Source organism: Ranitomeya variabilis, chromosome 1, assembly GCF_051348905.1.
Source record: "Ranitomeya variabilis isolate aRanVar5 chromosome 1, aRanVar5.hap1, whole genome shotgun sequence".
NCBI classification, from domain to species: domain Eukaryota; kingdom Metazoa; phylum Chordata; class Amphibia; order Anura; family Dendrobatidae; genus Ranitomeya; species Ranitomeya variabilis.
Genome location: NC_135232.1, coordinates 336,063,627 through 336,081,146, shown reverse-complemented (window position 1 = coordinate 336,081,146; position 17,520 = coordinate 336,063,627). Strand labels below are relative to the sequence as shown.

The window sequence follows — 17,520 nt, the reverse complement described above, 5'->3', positions numbered from 1 at the left end:
ACTCCGCCCACCAGAACAAAACTCTGCCCACTAACCAATTTATTTGGTTCCTAGCAAGTGGGCGGAGTTCTGCAGTAGGTGGGTGGGGTTTTGGACGCCTGAACACGTATTCAATAGGGATCCATTTAGGATCCAAAAAGAGACGGCTCTTTTTGGTGAGTGGAACCATGAGAGCCGGACTGCCAATCACTGGTAGCAATCCTAAAAGTCAATATTGACTCTCTAATGAGCCTTGCCATATGACTTAGGATAAAAGCCAAAATCTCAACTTGCAGACACTGTGTGTAGGGGTACTACCCCTTCCCAGTGCAAAGTGTGAGATCTGGCCTGGCTGTGTGAGAGGTACATGACCGGGATCCAAGGGGTAACGTTTCTCATTGCAGAGCCTACATGCCAAGATAAGTAGAATTTTAAGCCTTGCAATGCTCCTCTGGGAAATATGCAAATTGTCTTTTTAGAGAGGAAGAGGACTAGAACTCTAGTGCCACCTATAAGACAAAGCAGCCCTAAAAGTCAACTATCATATTTAGAAGGTTGAGCGGTGAGATCCTCTATGCACTGGTGCCCCTCAATGTTTTGGAGATTACAAAGGGGGCTCTTTATATATGACAGGATGTGGATACATGCTTTTTTTACTATGTATCTCAAATGGAAGTGTTGTTGTAATATAGTGTAGTAGGAATAAGGCAGGGGAAAATATAACACCATCAAAATAGATGTAATTTTCCATTTCTCCTTCCAAAACTGAGGTACGATTGGGAAATCCCTGAAGGTAGGTAGAATTGCACCTTCTAAGTTACCTTCCAGCGCCAGCAGAGTGAGGAGCTAGAGGGCTTCATATTATGCAGATCTGTAGGGACTTTGTGTCAATTGGAGGGTACATACATTATACTTCATGAAGTCACTGAGGAACCAAGAGCCAAGGCAGAAGAACCTTCCTTTAACTTGTGTATCTGGGAAAATAACTGATGAAGAAATGGGGTGTGAAGGGGTCTGTTTGGACCCCAATACAGCAAATGTCACCAAGAGTGTATTTCTCACCAGATAAGACACAGACCTTAGGGTCACTGTTGACTTTTGTTGTGAGCCAAGGGTGTAGGAAAAGGAGGACAGTTAGGAAGGAAACTTCCTGGAATCTAAGGGCATAGTGCCTAAGGGTACCGTCACACAGTGCCATTTTCATCGCTACGACGGCACGATTCGTGACGTTGCAGCGTCGTATGATTATCGCTCCAGCGTCGTAGACTGCGGTCACACGTTGCAATACACGGCGCTGGAGCGATAATTTCATGACGTATTTGCGATGTAGAAGCCGTTGGTTACTGTGCGCACATTGTATACAACCTGTGTCACACGATGCAATCATGCCGCCACAGCGGGACACTAGACGACGAAAGAAAGTTTCAAACGATCTGCTACGACGTACGATTCTCAGCGGGGTTCCGGATCGCAGTAGCGTGTCAGACACTACGATATCATAACGATATCGCTAGAACGTCACGAATCGTGCCGTCGTAGCGATGAAAATGGCACTGTGTGACGGTACCCTAAGATGGCTGCTAAGGATTAGAGAGCTATCTATTGCTAAGGGAGCATTTACTTTCTTTTTCTCAGATGAGAGTATAATTTGATAAAGGAGCCTGCAATTAGACATCTGTGAGTCTGCCAGTCTAGTAGAGAGTCAAATCATTTGCAAAATTCAAAGCAAAAAATGCAGTTAGATCCTAATTAATTTCCTGGGCCACAAGGGGGTCAATATGCAAACCCATGTAAATGGCTGAGAGGAAAACAATGAAAGGAAAACAATGGTGGGACTGAGATGAATGAGTCAATAGAAGGTAGTATTATGTGGTGCCAAGAAAAAAGGTGGTCAAGCCAAAAGTAAACACTGTGTGGCTGGGGAGTAAACAACAGCCTAAAGTGTGCTTCATGGGGAGCAGAGAAGAAAAAGGGAGGAGAAACTTGAACATCTAGTGTTATGTTAAGGCCACCTTCCCCCAAAACCAACACCCTTTCAGAAAATCCTCCATGTCTCTAAACAGATGCTCCAAAAAACCTCCAGTAGTATTGGGAAGGTAGGCTGTGCGAAAAATATAGATGGAATTACCCAGTTTTCTTTTTACAGGAACGAGCAGCAAAATGTCGCAGGCACAAAACCTGACTAGTTACTGCAAGATCTTGAGTCTCTGACTAGATAAGCGCTGTAGGTAGTGCAGATGTCGCACCTATTGGGGTGTGTATATATAAGTATACACTAGAGTTAAGCAAACATTTGCACTACCCTGGTCTGGTCTGCAGTCCAGGACTAACTTCTGCAGATGTCCTCACAGGCACCTCTGGCGTTTACTAGTCCCCGGCGATGTAAGTGAAAACGTTGCTTGGGTTCTAGTAACTAGAATTATGTGACGTCGTCACATTTTGGGCCTAGTAAGTGCCAGCAGTGCCCAGGAGTCCGATCACATATTTGACGATTACCTAGGTCCAGCTGCCATGGAGGACCAGACTTGTCGTCAGACCAGATTAGCGCAAATGTTTTTACTCTGGTCTATTATACATCAATATCCACTACATATATACTATATACAGCACTTTTCTGCGGTGTTATACTGTAAGCCTGGGCCTGAACACCTCACTGCACTGCATACGCCATAATGTTCCTGATGGAACTGGTTGTATTGTTAATAGTTGTTAATAGGTTGTATTGAGGAATCTCTTTATTCATAATGGACCTAATCATTTTTAAATATAACTGGTCGGTCAGGTAGAGGATGGGTTCTATTGACAGAAAACTACGCACTCAAATAGGATTCCACTTTTGTTTTGAAACTGCAAGGATTGGTGAGAATTGTGATCCCGGCAGTGTAAGTCCTTAAACACTGCATTACAGACGTCGCCACACACTGACCAGACATTCTGGCCATACAATGGAGGAGCATGTGACCAGACCGCAGCCATCAGCCTCCTCCAGGAGTAAAACGCTTCACAGGAGAAAGCTGCTTTCCTATTGGAGGAGGCTGATTGGCATGTCTGGTCACATGCTCCTCCACCAGCAGGTGCTACTTAAAGAGGTTGGCCTCTTTCTCTTGTTAGTGCAGCTTTCCTCACAATGTCCAGCACTTCTGTCCATACAATGGCCTTGCATGGACAAAAGTGCTAGACAGTGTGAGAGAAAGCTGCACTAACAAGAGAAAATGGCCGACCTCTCTAAGTAGCACCCGTGGCATCTAAATGGGTAGGATGAAGGAAGGTGACCCTCTATCAGCCCATTTATCCTGCACTGCAATTGGATTGCAGATATGGCATGGCAGTCAGGGGCCCAATAAAGGCCTCCATGACTGCCATCTTAGTAGTCCTATAAGACACTGCCAGAGGAAGAGATAGGCCATGTTCACAGGTTCAATATTTTACCTCAGTATTTGTAGCCAAAACCAGGAGTGGAACAATCAGAGGAAAAGTATAATAGAAACACGTCACCACTTCTGTATTTATCGCCCACTCCTGGTTTTGACTTATAAATACTGAGGTACAAAACAGACCAGATACTAAACATGGCTATCACGCTGTAGTACTGAGGGTTAATCCAGAGTAACACAGACTCCACTAGATGGCAACAGAGTGGAGAGTGAGCTGAAATTCATTCCTGCTATGAAGCAGACCCACAGTAATACAGCGAAGCTACCACTAGGTGGCAGCGGAGAAGTCAGAGAGCCGAGTCGATACCAGGAGATAACACAGTATCAAGGGACAACCACAGAGCAAAGTCAGACGAGAGCACAAGATCAGTACCGGTCAGTAACAGATATACCAGAGGGGAGAGACAGAATCAGGTCAGAGCCAAGCTAGAGACAATACCGGGGAATCCAAACACACAAGGGAAAAGGGGCAGGAACGGGTAGGTGGAAGGTAAACAGACACGGGTTGCGTCAGAAAAGCACAGGACAGATCAAGAACTCACCAGAGCCAGCTAGCATGCCAAAGGCAAGCAATATAACTGGCACTGCCCACAGGAAGCAGCACCAAGATAGAGCAGACTGGACACGGGAACGAGGCAGGGAAAGTTAGCCCCTGACATGACCAGACCGTAAAAGGAAAGACAAAACCCGGCCTGGATCATGACAGTGGCCATACAGATGTATTGCAGGGAAGTAAATGAGTGATTAGCCCCAACCAGGATCAGGTTCCGTAGAGGAGCCAAAATTTTAAAAAAATATGATAAAATGTTAACAAACTTGTCTTTTTCTTCTTACATATTACTTCATCATGTATAACTCTTAAAGGGGAAATTTTTAGAAATAATTAGGTCAGCATTATTCTCGTGCGGCAGTGATGCCTCTCTGTCGCTAGTCCTGGTCTTTGATGACAGGCTGCTGATGTGACAGCATGACTACTTTGCATGTAAACCATATGCTGAATACAGTAATAAGAGAATAAAACGTAAATGCTAGAATTGCCGGTTTTCATTCATCCACTTAACCCCCAAAAATGTTTTAAAAATTATAAAATAATTAGTGTAACAAAATTGCACTATTGTCAACCAAGGCCGGATTTACACCTTTGTGAAACACCGACCGTGCTTGTGTCACAGTGCCCTGACCTGTGCCAGCTGCTTCATATATGCCTATGAGGCTGTTACCTCTGAAGACCTGGGGATCCGACCTGGTGTTTTACTGTGCGCACAGTCCGTGTATCACAGACGTGGCAAATTGTTCCTATCCTGCAGAAAAAACAAGCCCCCCAGCCATAACGGATGGCAAAGAAAAGGCTATGGCTCTTAGGATATGATGATGATGCCGATACAGTTGAAAGTAGTGATGAAAGAGGGAGCATCAGCTGACACTTCCTCCTCGGCATCTCACAGCAGTGGGCGCATCTGGGATGACATGGCTATATGGTACCCGCTGTGATGAGAAGTGTGGCTCTTTAAAGCGCTCACTACAGAGACTGGAGCAGTGGAGGAACAAGGAGAGGTGAGTATTGTATTTTTTTGTTTAATTGTGGTGGCCATAATACTGAATGGAGGACTATGGGGAATGCATTATAATGTAAGGAGGACTGTTGTGAGTGCATTATACTATATGGAGGACTGTCATGATAGGACTGGCGAGTAAACTGGGACAAGGGGCACCTTTCTTGGCCCTAGCAATAGGGGGTACCCTAGGTCGCCCTGTTCCCCGGGATACCTCAGATGGAGAGGAGGCTGGGCCTCCGCCCTTGCCCTTTCTCCTAGCAGCAGCCCTGGGTCTGTCCCCCTCCCCCACCCGGGGAAGAGAGGCGCTACTGTGTACTGTAGTACACCAACCCGACAGACAGGGGAACAAAGACAAGGGTAACAGAAAATTTCACTCACACAATTTATACTCTCACAAATAACAGAGGTATTTGCCAGGGTGTGAAGGAAGGGGGAAGAAAATAAGGCAGGTAAGGATAAGGACTTTCCAAGCATACAAATCAAGCAACAGTCGCACAAAAAACTCCTCCAGCTCTCCAGACAACAGCTCCTCTCCCTCCAGGTCTATGTAGCCAGTGATAACTCAGACAAGGACCTGGCCAGAAGGCCTAGCTTTTATAGGAGAGAGGAGAGGCTAACTGAGCACAGCAGAATGCAGAGATTTCCACATGGCTGATTAACCTCTGTCTTGCTGAAAGAAAACAAACACATTTAATACACAGGAGAAGTGCTTCTTCCCAGTGGCGAAGCAGGAGCCATCAGACGCTGCTTTCTTCTGGCACTGCTCTGTTGCGGTAACTCCGTGACAAGGACTATGGGGAGTGCAATATACTCTAAGGAGGATTATAGGCCGTACATTATACTATATGGAGGATTATGGGGTGCATTATACTATATAGAGGCCATTGGGGAGTGCATTATACTATATGGAGGACTATGGGGTGTATTATACTGTATGGAGGTTACTGGGAGTGCATTATACTATATGGAGGACTATGAGGAGTGCATTATGCTGTATGGAGGACTATGCACTGTGCATTATACTACATGGAGGTCTATGTGGGGCCATTATACTATATGGAGGTTTATGTGGGGGCCATTATAATATTTGGAGGGGAATTTGGGAGCTCTTATACTTTAGGGTGGGCTATGCGGGTGTCATTATATGGTATGCAAGCACCTATACAGTGTGAAGGTTTGTGTGGGGTCCATCATACTATGTGGGACCATTGTACTGTTTTTAGGGCACGTGTGGGGGCCATTATAGAGTTTGGTGAGGTGTGGGGACTAGTGATGAGCGAGTGTACTCGTTGCTCGGTGACCTCCGAGTATTTGTTAGTGTTCAGAGATTTAGTTTTCATCTTGACAGCTGAATGATTTACAGCTACTAGCCAGGCTGAGTACATGTGGGGGTTACCTGGTTGCTAGGGAATCCCCACATGTACTCAGCCTGGCTAATAGCTGTAAATCATGCTGCTGAGGCAATGAAAACGTAATCTTAATCAGTCATAAATACTCGGAGATAACCCGAGCAACGAGTACCCTCGCTCACCACTAGTCGGGACCATTATACTGCATGAAGAGCTGTGTGGGGGGTCACAGTTGTGGGACCATAGTGTGTTGGGGTCACCATACTTTGCCAAGGGAGTTGAAGAGGGGTACAGTAGGGTCATCATACTATGCGTGTGGAGGAACTCAGGATGGGGGAGTGAGACAGCGTTTGTATGAGACTTTTGTTGGCATCATACTTTATGGGTGCAATGAAATGGGCATCTAGGGCTTCAGTAAGAGGAAAATTACTTTGTAAAGGCTGCAAAGTTTTGAGCTATGCTCTTCTATGACCCTGCTATTTTTTTTGTTAGCAGGGGCCCAATTAGCACTTTTGCTATGGGCCCCCATGATTTCTATCTACACGGCCGCCTAAGCATCCTATGGGAGTGCCGCTGTGGTCACATTCACTATAACGGGTTGTGCTGAGCTGTAGCCCAAGCCACATCTGCGGATGGCTCCCAGGTCGCACGACTTTACCATAGATCATACACTGTAAGTGGCCACAGACCAGGCAGGCATTTTATTTTACTGCCAACCCAGCAGTGTAACAACAAGTTTCCGCCAGATTTCGGTGGCACGACCTAATCCGCAGTGTAGCCATACAGCACACTGCCTCAGTGCGACGACACCGACTATCAGATTCACCAGGCGTGTTCTGGCCCCACCCACAAGCCTGGGAGCAGCGGGGCGTGGTCGGAGCGTTGATTGACACGCCGGACAGCCATTCACCACATACCGGATGGACGGGACTTTTCCCTGGCGCGTAACAAAACAAAAAAAATCAGTCTTCCAGCCAATTGTCGGTTGCGCTTCTATGATTGACAGCAGGATGGCCCAATCACAGCTCTAGCTTGGTTATAAGGGCCGCCTCTACGGCAGGCTGCTCAATCTCTGTAAGATGGCGGCCGTGTCCTCGGCAGCAGCGCTGCGTGGGGCTGATTACGAAAACGGGCTCCGTGGTGGTTCTGGTAGCGGCCAGGATGTTGGCGATGACGAACCTATGGGTCGGGGAGGACTGGATCTCGACCTGGAGCTGTTGGGCCCGGGCAGAAGAATTCGACGGATAGGGGGCAGAATAGCGACGGGGAGGAGATCCGGCGCACGGGGGAGCACGGAGAGCGGAGGTGCTGGCGCCCTGGAGGAGATGGAGGATGAGGAGATGGAGGAGGAAGAGCCCGGAGAGATCGGGGGAGATCCCGCTATTGATGACCCGGTGAGAGAGCGGGGGAGGGGCGGGGCGCGGGTGGTGACGTCACGGGCGGAGGCTTTGTCCTGGCCCGGTTACTGTGCGATCTGCCGTTAGTGGCCCCGTTACTGTGGTGGCGGATACTGGCTGGTCGCACAGTGATGGGGGCGCGCTAGGCAGGAAATGGTGTGCGGTGTGATGGGCGCAGCCTGCACTGATGTCACGGCCCTCATGACTGCGGCAGCCAATCGCTGGCCTGGCTTCCATGCACGGTGATTGGCTGCTGCAGGCCTGTGCTTAAGGCTGGGGTCTCCTAGCTGTGGGGTCAGTGGAGACCCCTGGAATGGAGGAGCAGGTGAGTGCTGGGTGTTCTCCTGGGACTTGTGCTCCCTCAGTGGTCCTGTGTGTCTTCGCCCATTGTTAATAGTCAGTGTTTGTGTAAGTGGGCACTTCCGATCCCCGGGCAGCACGTGACACCACCAGGATTTGTGGGTGACCGTCTCTCCATTGTCATCACAGGAGCTGGAGGCGATCAAAGCCCGTGTTAGAGAAATGGAGGAAGAGGCTGTGAAGCTGAAGGAGCTCCAGAATGAGGTGGAGAAGCAGATGAACATGAGCCCCCCGCCCGGCAATGGTACGTGTGAAGGCTGGAGGTCAGGGCTCGGCCCTCTCCCACTGTGGCTGGTGATGGTAATGGGGTCAGTATGTTGGCAGGGTGGGAAGAAGGCAACAATCGGGCACCCAAACCTCCCCTGGACAGGCGCTATTGGTGAGGGCCGAGGTCCTCCCTAATAAGTGGAGCTGCTGTTCCTTGTTAACTTACTTCACTTTTCCTTTGTTTAAGCAGATGTTGGCCGTGACTTCTGGTCCTTGCTTCCCGGCACTAATATATTTATAATGCCTCAGCACGTTAGACATCATTTGTTAGTGCAGCCTTTCTCACAAACTGTACTCCTCAAAATAGCCGCTGATGGAGGAGCACGTGACCAGCCTGGTCCTGCAGCCTCCTCCGCTTTCCCACGTGAGGTGTTCTTCTGTTGGAGCAGGCTGATGGGCCCCTCTGGTCACATGCTCCTCCATCAGCGGCCATTTTGAGGAGTACAATTTGTGAAAAAACAAAGTTGAAGAGTAGAACCTGTAATTCTTGTAGTGAGGGCCTCAATGTTCTGTTAGGAGGATACAGTGGCCTCAGGGCTGCACTTAAATTTACTCCTAACTTTTAGACTAGACCTGAACTGCATTAAATCGATTTAATCTGGTTAATGCTGGATGGTAAATTTGGCGCAATTCTGACTGGAATACACTTGGTGGCGGGCTTACTTTGTGCTGCGTTTTAGGCCAAGCACCCTTTCCTAGCAGGTCAATTTTAAGACTTCTCAACCACATGCTGTGATGGTTTCTCTAAAAATCGTCCCATTTCAATTTCTGCACAAGCGATGTCCTACAATACTGCCTTGCCTGCAGTCGCCGTGCCCTCCAGCACCTTGACTGATGACCAGCTCGGCACGCAAGCGTTGCAAATTAATTTTGTTTTAACCAATGTTTGCTCTTTAAATTCATAACGTGTCCGTTTTCTTTTTGTGGATTTTGCCCTTTGGAATACATAAGTCATCTGCAAGTCTGCTTCCATTTCTGATGTGGAGCTGGGCCAGATTTATTGTCTGTAGTTTCAGATCTCGCTTCCCTTTCCCTGGTGTCTGTACCCTGCATGTGATTATTGCAGAGACCTGACTCTGCTCTGGACGAGTGCTAGTCCTTATATATCTGCCGCTAGCCTCCTGTTCAGTCACATGGACCATCACCTGACTGTGGGGCTGTGAGTCTGAGCCCTTTGTAGTCATGTGTTTGGTGATTATACCTGGGCTGGAGCCCCAGTGCAGCTTTCCAAACACGAGTAGATTAGTATTGTTCTAGTCACCCCAGATACCGCCTTAAGGTCAGGGAATTGCAATACTAGCCATTATCTATTAAAATTCCATTTGTCAAGCTGCAGTATCGGGGTAATAAAGCAATCGTCTTGTGACTTTTGTGGCGTAAGCAGTGACTGGTTGTTGGCATGTGTTTATGGGCATTGCCACATACTGCCTACTCTGATACTGGCAGCTTAGTGTGGCCTAATATCCGCAGAGATCTAGCAAAATGACAATGCCAGATGCACCAGTGTCAATTAATGTCCGTAGGCTTGATCTTTCCTGGCAGCATTAGTACATGCTGTCACATCCATGTTTCTTGTCACACTGCAGCTGGTCCAGTTATCATGTCCATAGAGGAGAAGATGGAGGCGGACGCTCGGTCGATATATGTAGGAAATGTAAGTGCTTTACCGTTCTACAGCGCTGCCACTACTAGTTTCTAACTCCCATCCAGCTTTGTGTATCCAGATTGTCCCAGAACATGGCCATTCATTTTCCTCAGTACAGAAAATGAGATTTGTGCCCCTGTCTGAGACCATTGTGTTACATGAGTATATAACGCAGGTTATAGATTTCTGATGTTCTACCAGCAATAATTCAGGCAGTTACATTTTTTTTCTATACCTACAGGTTGATTATGGTGCAACAGCTGAGGAACTTGAAGCACACTTCCATGGTTGTGGCTCCGTGAACAGGGTAACCATTCTTTGTGACAAATTCACCGGTCACCCTAAAGGGTAAGTCTCTGGTTATCCAGGCTTTGTAAATCATACTGTGCCACGGTAATGTTGCCACCTTTTCTGCTAGTCAATAGTCACCATGATAACATATGGGTGTGAACAAGCCCGTCCTACAGAACTTGGAAACCTGCAGAAACGTTATAGTGGTCACTTTTAGGATACATTGACTTGTACCATAATTGTGGTGTTTTTTTGTTTTTTTTTAAGCACTTAATAAACTTAGATTTGTTGCAGTGACTGACCTTATAAAATCCTCATGGAAAATGTGCTACCTTTCTGTGGTCTGAACATGCCAATCGTGCGGTTATGGTCATTGGTTTCTGAGGTGACAAGGACATATGAATAACAATGTGGGATATGGCCATGTAAGGCGTCACTCCCATTTAATGAAAACTGGTATGGCTATACTACTCTTGGCTCTTTTTGTGTGGAAAAGAGTAAGGATAGGTTCACATAGCGTTTGCCACTACGTTCAGTGCCTCCATCAGGGCCTGCATCCGAACCTCTGCAAAATGGGATTTGGGCTTATACACTGGTGGGACCACTGACTCTTATGGTGTAGATGGAGTCACCGTGTGCAGTCATACATCATTTTTCCCCATATGTACCAGTTAAGGCAGGCGAGAAGACTGCCAACTTCCAATAAACGTTTATGGCCAACAATGATGCACAACAGAGCAGTTACTCTCGTCTGCACCTGAATCCTGTTTTACAGAGGCTCGTATGTAAGCCCAGATGGTATTTCACTTCATTCAGTGGCTCTGAGCCCAGCCTAAGTCGCACACTGATAGCATGTGAATGCACAAAACATCAAGGCACATTTTCCTTTAGGCTGTGTTCACATACTGATTTTTGCTGCAGGTTTTGTTGGCTTTTTTTGCTGCGTTTTTTTCAGGATCCCAGAGTTCAGCTTTGCTTCCACCATACAAGCATGACCAATGCAAGGCCTTTTTGTTTTTTCTTTTTCTTTTTTTTTTTTTTTTTTAAAGGGCATTTTGATAAAATCTGTATCCACTAAATAATTTGTAGTGGAAACCGATTAGTCTGAAAAAAGGACTATTCTGAACAAAAAAGTTTGTATTCATGAAAAAATACACAATTGCATATGTAAAAATAGTGGGCGGAGTTGAATTGGTCAGGAATAGTTTACCTAAGACATTAGCTGAGCATTTTGTCAGGCACTGTTTACATTCACACATTGGTCAGCCCTTGAGCTGGTCAGGCATTGTTAAATCGCTAATTTAAACTGTACAAATAACGAACGCGAACTGCCATGCTCAGGTGAGGAGACAAGGACATGGTTTAAACTGGAGAAAATGACCAAAAAGTTTCCTGCTGTATGTGCTTTTTTTTTTTCCAATAAAAATTCAGCGGATTGTAGTTTTTTTGCCTCCATTTTGCACTTACTCATTGCTTTCTATGGGTGAAAAAAAAGCTGCAAAAACAGTGACATGCTGCAGTTTTCTGATTCTGTCAGGAAAGTGTGCATGATCTTTCTGAAATCTCACACTTTTGCTGGTACTGTAAAAGGCAGCTTTTAATGTGTATAAACCACAGCAAAAAACGCAGCTTGTGAACTTGGCCTTAAAGTGATAGGTGATTGTTGCATACCTGAAGTAGGCTGAATTTGGAAAAGCAATATCATCTGTCAGCTTTCAACATTCCTGGAGCAGTTTAACACCTTTGACATCGGGCATGATAGTATGCCAATGTCGGTCTCCCTCCCTTTGACGTTGGCTCTGTCGCTGAGCCCACATCTCTTCTGGCCAGTCCAGTGGGTGTGGCTGACTAGGTGGTGTGGCCTCACTCCATACAAATGTATGCTGCGTCCACTGGATGGGTTCTGGCTGGGAATGTGCATATAGCTCTTACATACCCTCTGGTCTGGGCTCAGAAACCAGTGATTCCTCCCAGCGCACAGTGTGTGTGCTGGGGGAATTCAGAAGTCTGCAGTCAGTGACTGCAGACTTATCGATTTGGATCAGACAACCCCTTTAATGACAGTAAGTCCCAGTGTACTTTGCAGATCTTGTATGTGTATGAAATGCCAGATCTGACTTTGTATATCAAGCAAGCCATGGCAATCTTTTACATTTGGTTGTATTTGCCAGCAATTTTATAACTTTAGGATTATTAAAATTTTCATCTGTTCTTGACACTAATTTTCTGGTTTCCACCTTGCTCCCTTGGAGACCAACCAACCACCACTGATACACTGAAGAACAGATGCAGTGCTCACAAGCTCTTTACTACTGAGATTGTAAGCACTGTTTTGCTACTGGCCTGGAAGACTGCAATTACTTCCTAATCCTGGCCTACGTCCGTGTATTCCATACACACTAGACACTGACAGCAGTGGTCGGCCTCCTAGACAGCAAGCTGTAAAGTACTAATGTCTCAAGACCAGTTGAAAATGTTAAAAGCCGTCAATTACAAAAGTACTATCTGATAGTATAAATCTACAAAGATGATTCGTGACTGAACAGTGCCGCCTTCCCAAGATATCCAGCATACCTAATATATTCCATGGACAAGAAAAGATGGCAGTTTCCATCCTTTTTCATGCAGGACTATTGCAGCTTTGTCTGTACATGAAGCAGTTATATGGGTGTTGGTACGTAAGGGATTTTTAGAGTTTGACCACAAAGCTGCAAAAATAACAATAAAAAATACCACTTATTCCTCCTCGAATTCCATACATGTCACAGAATTACTGCAGTCACTGTCCTGTCATTTGCTGGTATCACTGCTGAGGTTTTTTACACTTGGCGTCAGGCACTTTATCAATAATAATTTTTAACTAAAAATTCCAGATACCGATTTTCCATCATTCACTTAACTTGAATGTCAAAATAAATCCATAGTTTAAAACAAAGTATCACCACTTCAGTTCCCTAACCCACCCAAATCCCAACATTCCAGAGAAGACCACTTTAATTTTCAGAACCGTTCTAGAATAAGAGTATAACATTAGTAGAAGGGGGAGAAGAGGACTAGCAATTAAGGATAGCCTTGTAAATATTCTATCTATTTAGATTTGTGGGCCGCCCTCGAGTATCCAACCAAGGGCTCACACTTTTTCAAATTTGCGAATAGTTACTTTTATGGTAGACTCTTTCCAACCAGATTATATTATTCATGTCATTGTAGTTTTCCTATAGATGAAGGCTGTGTCTAACAATGAAATGCAAGACTCCAGAAGACAGAGCTGGGGCCCTTTCATTTTCTGTAAAAGAGCAGCACCCGACTTGCCCATGTCATCTCTTCTTCCCCATCCATGGAGGTGTTGTAAAATACAGCCATGGATCAGGAATGGCCAGTCCACCCTCATCCTTATTACGGTGGAGAGTTTGTGGTTTTATTTGAGCATGCTTATGCCATATTTCCCTGAACATGGTTTGTACTTCACAAAGTATGGGATGGTGGGGAGCCAACAAGGAGCGTCATGGCACATCTCACAATTGTGGCATAAGGATCGTCTTGATAGATTTCCTCTACCTATAACTGATAACGGGAGTTGGGACCATGTGCTAACCTTAGCATGTTTAATGTTCCATATTCTTTAGGTTTGGTACTGACACTTATTCCCAAGTATTTCAGCTTGTCTACAATAAGTAATTTAGATGGTTCCACTACTCGAGAATGGGGCAGAGGGTCTGCTGGTTCATCGGACGCTTAATCAGATGTTTAACAGTTAATTAAAATCAATAATCATGTAGAGATCTGTTTTTGCAGGTTTGCCTACATTGAATTCTCGGATAAAGAATCTGTTCGGACATCCATGGCATTAGATGAGTCTTTGTTCAGAGGTCGACAAATTAAGGTAAGCATATTCTTATTGTATTAACATTGGTTTCAGAAATGCATTTAATTTTCTGCTTCCTAATTGCCATCTGGTCAGTTTGGAGAGGGCAGCTGGTCTCCTGGTCAGGAACACTGGTTTTCATATAGAACTACAGATAAAGTATACTAGTGGCTACATTTCTTATTTATTGAGGCCAAGTTGCAGGGTTGTTAAAGAAGCATTTTGTCGGTGCAGTTATCCTTGGCCATCATTCCTCTTGACAAATTACATTTTCTGTGACATTTGCAAGAAGTCTAATTTATTCTCCTGGATTCAGGATTAAATAGTTACCACTTATTGTGGGCATGGTGTGTTACTTGATTGTGTGACTTTTGTATAATTTTGTGAATTTTGAACACTTGGTTCATGACGCTATCTCTTTGGCATGCTAATACCTTGGGTACTGCCTGTTTACCCATGTGATCAGCTGTAATTGCTTGACACACAAGCTGGGAACTGGCGAGAACCCTGTTCCCTGTAGTTTAACCACTTAAATGCTACTGTAGCTATTGACCGCAGCCTCTGGTTGGCTGAAGGCACCCTGCTGTCTGTAAGACCATTAGGCTAAGGGTACCGTCACACAGTCACACTTTGATCGCTACGACCGTACGATCCGTGACCTGCTGAGAATCGTACGTCGTAGCAGATCGTTTGGAACTTTCTTTCGTCGCTGGATCTCCCGCTGACATCGCTGGATCGTTGTGTGTGACAGCGAACCAGCGATGTGTTCGCTTGTAACCAGGGTAAACATCGGGTAACTAAGCGCAGGGCCGCGCTTAGTAACCCGATGTTTACCCTGGTTACCAGCGTAAAAGTAAAAAAAACAAACAGTACATACTTACATTCCGGTGTCTGTCCTCCGGCGTCTCAGCTTCTCTGCACTGTGAGCGCCGGCCAGCCAGAAAGCGAGCACAGCGGTGACGTCTGACGTCACCGCTCTGCTTTCCGGCCGCTGTGCTTACACAGTGCAGAGAAGCTGAGACGCCGGAGGACAGACACCGGAATGTGAGTATGTACTGTTTGTTTTTTTTACGTTTACGCTGGTAACCAGGGTAAACATCGGGTTACTAAGCGCGGTCCTGCGCTTAGTAATCCGATGTTTACCCTGGTTACCTGGGGACTTCGGCATCGCTCCAGCGCCGTGATTGCAACGTGTGACCGCAGTCTACGACGCTGGAGCGATAATCATACGATCGCTGCGACGTCACGGATCGTGCCGTCGTAGCGATCAAAATGGCATTGTGTGACGGTACCCTTACTCAGCGACTTGGTTGCCATACATACATATTCCGAATGAAGGCTAGGAATCAAGTAGGATGCTGCACAGAAGAAAGCAGGATATTGCAAGACTGCATATAAGAGGTGCAGAATGTGTTGAGCAATCAAGTGGAGGGTGTAGTTATAGAAGAGAAAATAACTGTTTTAAGGAGTGCTTGTTTATAGTGGGGGTCCATACTAATCATTCTGTAATAAAATAATTGCCAGAGACTGCAGCTTGAAGAGCTGGTGTTTGGTAAACTGCAAGCAATTGATCTACTATCAAAGGAAGGAAGATGTAGATTGGAGACAGAGAACCTTTCTTTATTAAACTGAAAAACCTAGACTAGGCATGAAACTATAGTCCTGAAGTTATTAATTCTTTCAGGTGGTTCCAAAAAGGACTAACAGACCTGGTATAAGTACAACGGACAGAGGCTATCCACGGACAAGATACAGGGCAAGAGCATCTTCCTATAGCTCTCGTTCCAGGTTCTACACCGGCTACCCAGCAAGGCCCAGAGGACGCGTGTACAGGTCTGGGGATGGGCTGAAGGAATGGTGGGTCGGTCAGTTGGGAGTGGAGTATATATTATGTCTTTTGCTTACACTGTGCTTATCTTTTTCAGGGGACGGGCTCGAGTGACGTCATGGTATTCTCCTTACTAAAAAAAAATATATCTTTAGGAAGACCTGAGAGGCAAAAACACAAAAAAAAATGAAAAAAAAGAAGACTGGAATGCATTTTAAGAGAATTGATAACATGAGCTCCTCTGTGGGCCATCCTTTTCTCCTTTCCTCCCTGGCCCTCATGTACAGGCTTCAAACACTGTGTCAAGTTGGGTTTGATAGTCCAGGTTCCTGAAGCTTAATGTATTTTGGGGAATATAGGTGATTAGTCCTTATTCTCAGTGTGTTGAGTGTATGATTTGTCCCTGGGTTACACGGGGTCCGATTGTTCCATGTTGGGGGAGATAAAGGGTTATAATGTAATGTTGAATGGTTCCCAGTGTAACTTTAGATATGGGGAGGGAGGGTGATGTCTGCTAAACATCCTGCTGTTTTCTTTTTTTTTTTTTTTTTCTTTTTTTTTGCGTGTCTTTATCTTTGCAGGTTTCTTTCTATGGAAGAAGCTTGTTTCCTGGACACTCAGCTGCCCCCTCACATCAGCCTTTTTTATTTTTATTCTAGCTCAGATTCCTGCAAACTGTTGAAGAAACAAGCTGGGCATCTTTTGTGTTTTTAGAATGGTTTTGTTTTTTTTTTTTTGTTTTTTTGAGATTTTTTATATATAGTGGCAGGCAGGGAAAAAATAAAAAAAAAATAAAAAAAATGGAAAAGTGGATTGTTGCCTGATCTGTTAAGGAAGATGTTAAATCTAGTATGGCCTATTGCAACTGCAATTTCTGTCCTGATTGGAGGTCTCCTGACCAGAACTATCCCTATCATATGCCAATTACCATGTTAAGGCCTGTCTTCTAACCTTGATAGAGCCACAAAACATGAAGGCTTGCCTGACAAACACGGGCAATCCGCACATGTTTTGTGGTTGTCTTAAAAGCTGTGAAAGCTGCGGCTGCAGGAATGTGAAGATGTCACTCGGAGCACGCTAGGCAAACTAGTAACGAGCACTTGCGCTCATCACTAGTAACATACCACAATGAAATGACAAATCTCATAACGACTTCCTTTATTGTCCACTTAGTATCTGCATGTGGCTCCTGTTATAAATGGAAAGCATCAAGTGCCAGGTCTGCTATGTTATAGATACAAAGTTCTCAATCTTTTGAGTCTTCTGGGTTGTGTGAAAGTTTTCCTAGTCGTAATTTTAAAACATGCCAACTTTGAAAGTTTTAAACCTGTAGCACAAAAAATGCTCCAAAAAGGCTCTGAATGCCAAAAATGCAAACTTAAAAGCCTCTCAATGTGCTGCAGTAATAGGTGAGAATAAAGTGTTAAATGGTTATTGAAGTAAGACTAAAGAACAGGCTTATTTCCCTCCCGGTCTCTCCAAATTCCTGTCCATTCTCTCTATGTAGAGCTGGCACATTGTGATAGTGGTGGTTTTGATACTGAAAGTC

General features: G+C 45.3%; 1 protein-coding gene across 2 annotated transcripts; it reads left to right on the top strand.

Annotated features, from left to right (window-relative positions):
• Positions 1-7,375: 7,375 nt before the first annotated feature.
• PABPN1 (poly(A) binding protein nuclear 1) lies at positions 7,376-16,782 on the top strand. Of its 2 annotated transcripts, none has more exons than XM_077299335.1 (7): positions 7,376-7,712; positions 8,205-8,319; positions 9,929-9,996; positions 10,229-10,335; positions 14,074-14,161; positions 15,828-15,976; positions 16,069-16,782. In XM_077299335.1, exons 1-7 carry the CDS (start codon positions 7,398-7,400, stop codon positions 16,106-16,108), a joined length of 882 nt encoding a protein of 293 aa, XP_077155450.1. In that variant the 5' UTR covers positions 7,376-7,397; the 3' UTR covers positions 16,109-16,782. The 2 variants fall into 2 exon arrangements, with proteins under 2 accessions (XP_077155450.1, XP_077155458.1); XM_077299343.1 differs by lacking the exon at positions 7,376-7,712 and adding an exon at positions 8,018-8,040.
• Positions 16,783-17,520: the final 738 nt, after the last annotated feature.